Here is an 11,944-nt window from a genome sequence, read left to right as displayed (position 1 = left end):
AACCGTATGTTTTTATATAAATCTATAACTGTACTGATAAATCTATGTTATTATTCAAAATAGATCAATAATGCCCTGGAATTTTATTTTACAGAATATATATTTTTCAGTTTTTAAAAGCATTTTTAAAAAAAAATAAAAATTCCAGGGCATTATTGATCCATTTTGAATAACACAACGGCATTATTAGACTCATTTTATAACAGCATGGTCATTTTTGAATTCAAATTTAAACGGGGGTTATAATTGAACATTTCGAATACCACAAGGTCATTTTTGGGCATTTTCCCAAAAATATATGATTTTCTTATTTTATAGTTTTGATCGATGTAGAAGATCTTTAATTAAGCTTCTTCATGTATGTGCTAAAATGTTACTAATTGAAACGGTGAAGCTAGCAAATATTTGTTTCTATTAGTGCTGGTCAAATTATATTATTATATTATAATGATTACGTAATCATTTTTCGTACTAAATGAAACTAAGTTCCTAGGTTTCTAGAACGTGTTTTTTTTTAGGAATATGTTATCAAAGGACGAAAGAGTTCAATGTGTTGTTTTGGAAACGGGTAGTTCCTTTCTTCCTAAGACTAATGAAATTTGAGAAGAGGCTACGTTGAGATTCATATGGGGACTACTTGGCGGCATTTATCCATTTGCGTGGATAAAAAACCAAGTCCATCCTTAGGACATGAAAATTTATTTACAACATAAAAAACAGATAAATAAAAATGTAACAAAAGTTGAGGTAAAAAGTGACCAATAAAAGAAATAAACAAAGAAAAAAGAAATATAGATATTTTCAACAAGAATTATACCTTCTCAAATAATCAAACATGTTACAGGTAGCTGATGTTTAATGCACCCTCTGTAATAATAAAACCTTTTTATAACTTTATAAAATTAGGAAAACTACACTCAAGACACGTCTAACTTAATATTACTACAACAACTGAAATCTCGAAAACAACATGAGAACTAATCGTGGTACTCAGCTTATGTTTGCAAAATTACATAGGAAGACTGAACCTCTGTTCCATTGGATAATAAACCATGTTCATCCTCCTCCTTAAAAAATTCCAAACAGTTTCATCCCTCCTTCTCTGAAAATATGATTCTTCTTCAAATTGTTGCATTATTTTCTTGAAAAACCAAAGTAACATTTCACCTCCGGAAAGCAGAAAACAGAGGAAATACACAACAGGGGAAACAGAGTCAGGAAAAAGAACAGAGGCAGTGGAAGCCAATGACAGAGAACTAAAGAAAACCATAACATGGTTTACGAGGTCAGAGAATTTCCTGTAAAGAGGATGACGAGAAAACCTCTGCTTAACACCATATATTAAGCAGTAAAGGAGCAAAGAAGTGACTGATACTCGCATGGTTTTGGGATGGGTTTGAAACGGATCAGGTTTGTCTTTGCCTTGATATTTCAGCTGTAGAAAAGTGAGGAGAATTGTGAAGAAGAATCCAAGAATGGTGAGGGAACAAGTTGTGGTGCTCTGTTCCTCGTACGTATAGAAAATGTAGGAAGGTGTAGCCATGAAAGTTTCATCGAACTGATTGGTGAAAGTTGTCCATGCATGGACGAGAGATAGGCCAATTCTTGCATTAATGGTCATAGCTACGGGACAAGAGCAAATAAAAGGGAGTGAAGAATGGAGAAGAAGAAGCAAACGAGAATATAAATCTTATTCTGTTTTCTAAGTCTCGGCCTTTATATAAGGAATGAGAAAAAAGAAAAGAAAAGAAAAACTTTTACTTAGGGACACATTATCTAATTTTGTTCCATAAGTCAACAATTTTGAAATATTCCCAGTGACATCTAGGTTACATCATACTTGGGAGGAGCATGTAGGCAGAGAACATGTAGGCAGAGTAAGGTTTTGGTATTATGTAAGGGCCAGAAGGTCCACAACAAGTGCCTAATTGGCAAACAACATCACTTTTCCAAGAGATGTTACAGATCACTTTTAAGTAATACGTTCGGTACACTAAGCTCCCGCTATGCGCGGGTTTCGGGATCGGACCATAAGTACTACACTGAAAATTTTAATTTGCTAGCATTTGATATTACAGTGTTGATTAAATACGGAGTATTCAAACAACTTTGAAATGGTGGACTATTTATCTTTTGCTGGTTTCTCTTTGCTTTCTGACAGGGTGGAATGATGACAAGGCTAAAAGGACCAGATAGGTAGTTCAATTAGCATTTGATTTCAATCAAAAAGTTATTACAAACTTTTTGTTGGTTTACTAGTACTACTTTGTGATAGGGACCCATTCATTTTATTTGATTCTTATTAGTTCTCAGGGGAGAGGGAAAGGTTGATGAGACGATAAAAGGCTAAAGGGACCAATGGGTTAGCATTTGCTGTCAACTATTGTCTCCAACTCTCCAAGAGAATGTACATAAATCCATGTTTATAACTTAACATTATCATTTAGCCAAAAGTTGACATCTTGTAATTTGTGATTCCAAGTCAATCCAATTTTTAGCTTTTTTTTTTGGTATTATTTCTTCATAATATGATTTCACATATGTTACTGTGGGGGGTTAAAACCTCTAATATGGATAACCATATTTTTGTTTGTTTTGATTGAACTTTGAAGGATGCCTTCCACATATCCTGGATTTAAATAATGTTTATCCTATCAGTGCATTTTAACCTACTAGTTTTATGATACGTGCGATGCACGTGACCTTCTATCGATGCGTATAAAATTATAAAAATGTAAACCCTTGAAAATAAAATATTTTAAAAGTATAAGCTCTTGAAAATGACAAATATTGAGTCTATTTAATCAAAAAAAATTGAGAGGATAGCCTAGCTAAGCATGAAAACAACCAAGATAATTTTGAAAGTTTAGTGTTCTATTATGTAACCCCTTCTTTTATTTTAATTCGTATCAAAATAATCGTCTACGTACCATGTATTCTAGATAAGTCAACTACGAAAAGAAGAAAAAATAGCGATGAACAAATTATGTAGTCAAATAACAAAAATTTATCACTAATCATATTTAGTGATAGAATTAGTGACCGATTATTAAAAAAATCATATCAACCACAAGATGAATTTCGTAAGTAATTTCTATTTTGTAAATTTATATTATGTAATAAACTTTCTTAGTAATGATATTAGTTTCTTTTTTACCAAAAAATAAAAGTCCTTTCTCATCTATTTAACATGAATATGCATTGAGGTAATTTAGGTATTTTCTATAAACTAAATTACAGTAATTAATTTTTTTTATCACAAATTAATAATTACTATTTTTTCCAAAAACAATTACTATTTCAAAACCTAATGCCGTATTAATTTTTTTAGAATAGAATAAATGAATTTAACCAAGCTTCTTAAAAAGTACTTATGATTTAAATTTTAAAAACAACAAATAAATCATATGAAATGAAAATAAAGAGGCAAAATTGGTCTTTATGATTAAACAATGACAAGGAACAAAAATATTAAACAAAATCGTGAAGTTTCCTGGTTGGAAACCAACAAGAAAATTTCCTCCTTTTTTTTGTATTCTTTTACTGTCTTAATATTTTGTATCTATATTAGGAGATGATATTTAGAACTCCTAAATATTAGGAAAGTTTTTTGATTTTACAGTTTTATCCAGTGTGAAATCTATTTCTAAAGAGTAAAAAAGGCGAACGACATTTCGCTAAGGGCCTTCGTTCTTTTAATATAGTATAGATATAGATATAGATATAAGATTAATATGATTTGATATAAATATCGGGAATGAATTAGTTTATTCTAGGTAAAGAGAAAAGGATTTATTTATATCGAGAACTGAGTTTCGCTAATTCAACTCTAAAATCAATATGAAATAATTCAAAAATTAAGAACATGGTTGGCCAAGATGCAAAGATCTACTTATTTTGAAATGTACGTTTGTTCAAAAGTGTTTTTCGAAAAGGTTTTTAGAGATTAGCAATTTGTGTTTATCAATATGTTTGAGAAGTACTTTGCAATATTTGATAAGCAAATTGTGTTTAGCCAATCTTTCCAACAAGTACTTTGGGTATCAAATTACGGTAAAGGACAATAGAGGTTTAGTTTACAATTAGTATTATTTAAAAAATAGAAATTTTAAATATTTTTTATAAAAAGATATTTTTTTTATATATAATTAATGTATAAAATACAAAGTAATATATATTAAAGAGCTTAATCAATATAAAATATAAGTATGTAAAAGCAATAATATTGGTAAGAACATATCTGCTTACGAGTTACATGTGTGGAACACACTATCAATTATTGAAAAAATAACTATGTAATATTTTATGTCAACTATATTATATGCATGAAAATATAAATAAAACTATAAACTGGAGATCATATAATATTGGTATATTACAAAAAAAAAATAAAAAAAAATGAAGAAAGTACTTAAATTTGGTGATTAGCCTTGTTATTTCGAAAAGTAATAGGAGATGAAGAAAAGAAGAAATAACGAAAGAGAAAAAGGAGATCTATTTTTTATAGTAGAGAGATTATTCCAAATAGGAATAAGAGAGAATAAAAATAAGGTAAAAATAAAAAAGAGAAGAAAGGGATGGTAGAGATAAAAAGTAAAGGCTAAATTAATAAGGAATAATTTAGAAAATATAATTTTATGGTAAGGGTATTTTTGTCTTGAAAAAAAATTAATTTTCACCTTCTCGTTCTTGGAAGAAGTTAGAATTTGTAGTTTCTTCTTAAAACTAGAAAAAATGTTTCTGCCGCTGTGCTCAAAAGCACTTATCTATTTTAGCCAAACACCTCATATTTTCAAATAAATTCTTTTTTGACAAAAAAAAATTTTTAACTTCCCAAAAACTTGATCAGGCTCTAAATAATAAGAATGTATATTGTTGTTATGGTTTAACGTGCATACTCGAGTTGTTGTTTATGTAGCATTTATTTATTTATTTCATTTGTGTTCTAATTGTTTTTATGTAACTTAACCAAGGTTGATTTGATAACAATGAATATAAAAATGCATAACAAATGTTGAATTTAATGACCACCTCATTAAAAAGTTTAAATTGTTAAAGTTGATATACCTTTGTTTATAATTAGTACTAATATATGTCATAACCAGCTTGTGCTTACTCTAATATAATATCGAATTCATCTAAAAATTTAATTAAAAAACTTTAATTTAGTTAATTATTTCATAACAGGTGTCACATTTTACTAATTAGCAATACCATGTGTGGTTAAGTCCTTTTATTAAAATAAAAACATGGAAATATAGCACAAGAACCAAAAGCTCCTTATATAAAAGAGTCAGCACATCCATTTTTTTTGGTCAGCACATACTCAAATTGCTTCAACGAGTCGGAACATTTACTCAGATGATGTTTCCGACTAATGCCCATTTAAAATAATTTTTTTTTTTTTAAAAAAAGGTGAAGATCCCAGCAGAAATTCATATGATTCCATGATTCCTTTGGTGAAATTCCTTTTTCTATATTTTCATATGATTCCAACTTATGATTGATCACTTTGACCTAGAAATGAATCAAGATAACAGGATATACGACTTCCTAAGTAGACTGAAGGGAATCAAGTTAACCAAGTTACGAAATCCGTCATTCATAAACCTATACTAGTTTATTTGATTAAGATGAACAAGAAGAGTAGGAGTTAAAACAGGTAATACTCCCCACATTAACTAAACCTTACTGCAAGTTTTAAGCTTTGACGACATAAATCTAACAAACTTGATGTTTATGAGTTTTATTTCCTATTTAGAGGGGGTGAAGAGGGGAAGAGTATCAGATAAAGCTTAAGCACAGCTTCCTGAGCAACATGCAACTCCCAAAATAAGATATAGTTAGAGGATGAAGAGATCAATGCAAAGTAAAGGAGCGCAAGCACAACGAATTAAAATCTCTGGACCACATATCATAAAAGCATAATCTTAAGAATCCAAAAATAATCTCATACTCTAGATAAAACATCCCGAGAAAACCCTAGCAGTATTCCCAAAACTCATCCCTGCAAAATCTGTTTATATCCTCCCCTCAAGTCACAACAGAGGAGATGATTCAATTAAAAAAAAACCTGCATTAAGCAGTCACTTGGACCACCTTGACTCACTCAAGAAACAAGGTTGTCATTGAGGGAAAGTGAGGCAAGTTGGTCAGCCGGGTTGGCAGTCTGCTGAACATTCCTCAGAACTTCCATAGCCTCAGCAACTTTAGCCTTCAGAGCCTCTGGTGATTCAAGCAGATGCAAAACCTCAGTCTGATCCATTTCAAGAAGCATGCCTGTAACCTTTGCTGCATGCTCGTGCTCCAGCTGATCAACAAGTGGGTACAAACTTTCACCCAACATCTGCCAAGAGAACAACAAGAACATTAAATCACTAGTTCAGTCACCAATAGATAACCTGTAATGCCAATTAACTCACCGTCCTCTGCTGTTCAGGTGGTGCATTTGCAAGGGCAGAAGCCAATGTTGAAATTGGCATAGGCTGTCCCATTGCAGAATCACGAGGAAGCATGCCACCCATGTCATATGGAACAGAAAGCATACCCCCAGGAACTCCTGGCATTGGCCCCTCTGGTCCATTACGTCCTGGTGGATAGCGGTACATTCTTCCCCTAGGGAGCATCTGCAGAATGAGTCTCTCATCATTAGCTTACCGGTTTTAACAAAAATATATAACTGGATAACCAAAAAACTGCAGAGAAAGAAAGCAAAAATTAACCTGCTGCTGCATCAAGGGCATAGGCTGTTGAGTTTGTTGCACAGGCCCTGCTCCTCGTCGACCACCTGGACGCTGGCCCTGTTGTCCTTGTTGGACTAAGGGCATGAAGAAGTTCGGCATAGGAGCTCCTCCAGGACGCATCCCAGGCACAAGCTGTTGTTGATAGCCAAACCCAGCCTGGAAAATAAGATAATGGATCAGTAATAAACCCATTTCAATACATTTGAAGCAATTTTCCAAAATCATGTGCAGTCATTTACAATTTTAACACGCATTAACCCACCCACATGCATTACTGAGTGTTCCAAATAAATAGACCACTATGGAGAAGAATTAACATGGTTACCTGGGGAGGAATCATAGCAGGGGGACCTTGCCCATAAAATAGTTGCTGTCCAATCCCAGGAGCACCAGGAGGGTAGATTGGCATGCGAGGAGCAAGCGATGGGGGCATTGCCACTGGTCGCAGTTGTGAAAATTGTGCCTGTACCAACTAGTCCATTGATTAATATACATTACTAGGTAACTGTTTCAGCAGATCAGAATTTATCAGCAACACAGGCTTAAAATGTTGAACCACCTTGAAACATATATTAGACAGACTAAACATTGAGCTGAATCTACTGATAAAGTATTCCACGTTTTACTTAACAATTTAAAGCAGCATGATGCAAAAACCTTTCAGCAGTGCCACATTGTTTGGCTATTAATTATTACCTGCAACTTTGCTCTTCTCTCCTCTTTCCGCTGTGCTAGTGCAACATAGAGTGGCTTGCTAACTATCATTTTCCCATTCATCTCAGAAAGCTTAAAAAGAAAAAAGAGAAGAGTTACAACTTAAAGAGTATACTAAAAAGACTTGACATATAAGTACTACTTACAGCTCTGGAAGCTTCTTCGGAAGTGGAGAAGGCAACAAATCCAGACCCCCTGCTGATTCCACTTGGATCCCGCATAACCTGCAACACAAGAGAACATCTAAGCAAAATGAACAGATGCAGTGACCTAAAAGTTCAACAATAACGACAACGAACCAGTGAAATCACACTAGTAGGGTCTGGGTAGTGTGTACGCAGACCTTACCCCTACCCCGAGGGAGTAGAGTGGCCGTTTCCGATAGACCCTCGGCTCAAGAAGACGAGAAGAGGCAAAAAGAGGAAAAGAGGCAACATATACAGAAACCATAGGAAAATTTCATCCACAAGAAATTGTATACCTTGCATGAAGTTATTGTACCGAACTCTGAAAAAAGTTCCTTGAGCTTCTCATCATCAATGGTGTCATCCAAATTTTTTACATACAAGTTAAGACCTTGGTATTTATCAACCGCCTCCTTGGCAGTCTGCTCAAACTTGCTTTTCAATTCTTGCTCTCTTTCAGATTTCTTCTGTGCTTTCCCAACATACCACTCTTTATCATCAAATTTTTTTCCATTTAAGGATTCAACAGCCTTAGCAGCATCCTCTGCAGTTTCAAAATTGATGAACCCAAAACACTTGGATTTTCCATCTGCATCTCTCATCACTACTGCACTAGTAATGTTCCCGAACTCACCAAAAACTTTCTTCAGCTCATCATCAGTCGTAGACTCTGACAAATTTTTGACATAGACATTTTGGAATTTTGTCATGCCGGTTGTAGATTCTCTTTCCTGTTTGCGGAGAAAATGCCCAACATATACTTGCTTATCATTCATGAGCATACCATTTAACTTATCTATGGCACCTTGAGCAGATTCTTCATTGTCGTATTGTACAAAACCATAACCCTTTGACTGGCCATTAGAATCAGTAGCTATTTTGCAAGAAAGAATGTTGCCAAAGCTTGAAAATGTGTCATGTAAAGCTTTGTTGTCAATTGACTTGTCCAAGTTCTGAGTAAATAATTCAAACAAATGCATAAGAAACAAAAAATAAAAAACAACCAGCAGAAAACTGCACACCAGTAAGTTTACCAGACCAAAACTTTTCAAAATTGGAGAAAGATCATATCAGTGGCTGGGTGCTCAAGTGGAAGCTGATTTGAGCATCATTCACTTGCTTCCATGTTACAGATCTAATTATTTAAGTGAAGCAGTGACACCAATACTTCAGATGAGAGAAAGAACCCATCCTATTTCTCACTATAACTATGTGTCTGGTATATATCCTATGAATAGGAGCGAACAGGAGAAGCTAGCAGATTCGGAAAAAAACATTGAACTTGAAATGACAAATCACATCATACAAGATTCATGTTTTAGCTACAATACCTTGATAAATATATTTGCTGATCCACTCTTGCGAAGAGTGGGATCCCTATGAGAGTACATCACCCTGATGGACTTTCCATTAACAGGAGTGAAGTTCAACATCTCCATTGCCCTTGAAGCTGTAACAAAATTGATCAAAAAACATTAAAAAACAAATAGCAATGCAGATGACCGAAAACATAGGCACATGACATTATTTCAAGTTAAACAAAATATTAAACTTAACCAATTTTATCAAAATTGTGCTGCGCCCTTGTCCGAAAATGAGCAAGTTATAAATGCAACACCATATGCAGACTTAAGCTCCCAACACTGCCTCATCATGATGAACTAAAGATACTTGAGATAAACATTTTAAGGGCAAAACCGCATGAACTATAAATTTTTGTTTAAAACCAATTCTTCACCAGCACGGGCAAATGACAGGAAGCAAATTACCATTGTCTTTTGGAATGAAAGGGTTCCCAACACTGCCTTTTAGGCACACGACATTATTTCAAGTTAAACAAAATATTAAACTTAACCAATTTTATCAAAATTGTGCTGCGCCCTTGTCCGAAAATGAGCAAGTTATAAATGCAACACCATATGCAGACTTAAGCTCCCAACACTGCCTCATCATGATGAACTAAAGATACTTGAGATAAACATTTTAAAGGCAAAACCGCATGAACTATAAATTTTTGTTTAAAACCAATTCTTCACCAGCACGGGCAAATGAGAGGAAGCAAATTACCATTGTCTTTTGGAATGAAAGGGTTCCCCGAGAATTTAATTCAAAGTCAAACAGACAGATAACTCTTTATACAGCAATTAGAAAGGTGCAAAACCACATTGCTTGAACAATTTCACAAGCATTTTCACTACCACTCTCATCGAGTGGCAGTGAAAGTGGAGCAAAGCAAGTGACAACTTGAAGTAGATTGCACATCCCATATTACCGCTAAGAGTGTTAAATCTAAGATATATTCAAAGAGGAAAAGAATGCATGTGCTTGAATAACTTGCAAGCATATCCAAAACAATAATTTCAGCAAATGTGAGGCAATACATTCACTCTTTCACAACTTCCCATAATATACCCAATATCCCATTATTACTATTATTATTTTCTTTTAAGAAGATCTCTATAAATAGCAACAATTTATAATCAGATGCCAAATGGGCAGGCATTTCAAAAATGAAAAAGAATTAATTTTTACCAGCGCATATTATAGCTATCCACACTAATCTTCGAAATGGCTCATTAAACTTTGACATTACTGGATTTATCAACATGCATTCACATTGTAAAAGATATCAAATTTCAAATTCATGAAAAATGACTGTTTGTTAACATGCAATCCGCACTATTAAAAATAAGAAATATATAAATTCATGAAAAAAGGACTACTAACCATCATTAGGGTTGCTGTAGTTAACGTAACCATAACCAAGGGATCTCCTAGTACTCAGGTCCCTACAAACCCTAACCGAAACAACCTGACCGACTTGGTTGAACAGATCGTACAGCTGCGAATCCGTCACGTTAAACTCCAAGTCCCCTACGTACAGCGATGTCGACGTTAAACCACCTGGAGTAGCTACGGCGGCGGCGCCACCAACAGCAGCAGCCACCACACCATTTCCTCCCGCCACCGGACTCTGGTGCTGAACCTGAATCTGCGCCATAACTAACCTCAGAATCTTCTAGAACAACTACAAAAATTAGAACTTTATCGAAGCTTCCAGAACAAAAAAGCTCCCTTCCTTTTTTTTTTCTTTTTTAGTTCCCTCTCCTCTTGTAATTAAGGAGAAAAACTAGAGAGGAAAAAGTAAGCGAAAATGTAGGGATTTTTTTGTTTTTGAGATGTAAAAATAGAGGAGAGGGAAGGGTAAAATGGAGATAGAAATCAGAGAGAAAAATGAAGAGAAAATTTTTCGAATTTTTAGGGTTGAGGGAGGGCAGAGAAAACTGCACCGCAACAGGCGATAGATGAAACTGTGAGGTTTATATATGCGGCGATTCTTCTGAGAAACCCTAACTTTGTATGAGAGGAATAAATCATGACCGTTGTTTGATACTTACGATGATCAAAGGTTCAGGGTTTTTTGTTGGACCGGGACTTTTCAACTAGACCGGTTTAAGAGAACAGGGCCACGTGCTTTCGAAAGGAAAAAAATTCGGGCCACGTGCGCACTGAGTACTAGAGTCTTTGGGTACCCAGGGAATCTCCTTTTTTGCTTTAAATAAATTTCATCTACCTATTTACTGTTATTGTACGAGAGGTCAAAAATATTTTTTATTAAAAAAATATTTTCTTAAAATTTAAGGTGTTTGATCAAAATAGAAAAGTATTTTTGAGTGCAACAGAATAATAATTTTTCTACTCTTGGAAGTAATTACAAATTCTAGCTTCTTTCGGGAAGCAAAAGCAGAAACAGAAAATTAATATTATTAAAACAAAATATTCTTACTCTAAATTTATATTTTTTAAATTATCCTTTATCAATTTAACTTTTTAATTTTTTTGTTTCTACCATTTACTTCTTTTTATTTTATTCACATCGTAGTTTTATTTTCCTTCTCTATTCTTTTTTGAAAAGTCTCTCTACTGTATATAGATCTCTTCTTTTATATAGGATTTATGAAATATGACTTTAATTTATATAAAATGATGTATTTTAATATATTTGAATCATCATGTAAACTTTTAGTAATACCAAATACTAAATATTATTACTTTGGATAACTATATTTTATATATTAAATTCTACTATAATAAATATTTTATCCTTGAATGATTGAAATAAAAAGATAAACTTGGGAACAACAAAGCTTTAATATTTATGTATAAGTGTGCCTGGTGAGTTGAGTTTATCATGATCCTTACATGTTTTGTTTTGTGTATTTGAAAGGCCAAGTCTTCATTGTCAAAAGTTTGTTTTGAGCCCAAAGCCCAAATTATTCTATTTGTAAATGAGAGCCAACA

The 11,944-nt window shown here is 33.5% G+C and overlaps 1 protein-coding gene across 2 annotated transcripts; it reads right to left on the bottom strand.

Moving 5' to 3' along the window:
* Positions 1-5,891: 5,891 nt before the first annotated feature.
* On the bottom strand, positions 5,892-10,970 carry LOC104100936 (polyadenylate-binding protein 2-like). 2 transcript variants are annotated; one of them, XM_009608303.4, is made up of 9 exons: positions 10,370-10,970; positions 8,974-9,092; positions 7,939-8,595; positions 7,604-7,681; positions 7,440-7,529; positions 7,069-7,215; positions 6,723-6,899; positions 6,423-6,626; positions 5,892-6,346 (listed from the first exon to the last, which is right to left on the bottom strand). In XM_009608303.4, exons 1-9 carry the CDS (start codon positions 10,641-10,643, stop codon positions 6,110-6,112), a joined length of 1,983 nt encoding a protein of 660 aa, XP_009606598.1. In that variant the 5' UTR covers positions 10,644-10,970; the 3' UTR covers positions 5,892-6,109. The 2 variants fall into 2 exon arrangements, with proteins under 2 accessions (XP_009606598.1, XP_009606599.1); XM_009608304.4 differs by having other exon boundaries at positions 7,069-7,206.
* Positions 10,971-11,944: the final 974 nt, after the last annotated feature.

Source organism: Nicotiana tomentosiformis, chromosome 12, assembly GCF_000390325.3.
Source record: "Nicotiana tomentosiformis chromosome 12, ASM39032v3, whole genome shotgun sequence".
NCBI lineage: Eukaryota > Viridiplantae > Streptophyta > Magnoliopsida > Solanales > Solanaceae > Nicotiana > Nicotiana tomentosiformis.
The sequence above is the reverse complement of the archived record's forward strand: the minus strand, read 5'-3'. Positions and strand labels throughout refer to the sequence as shown.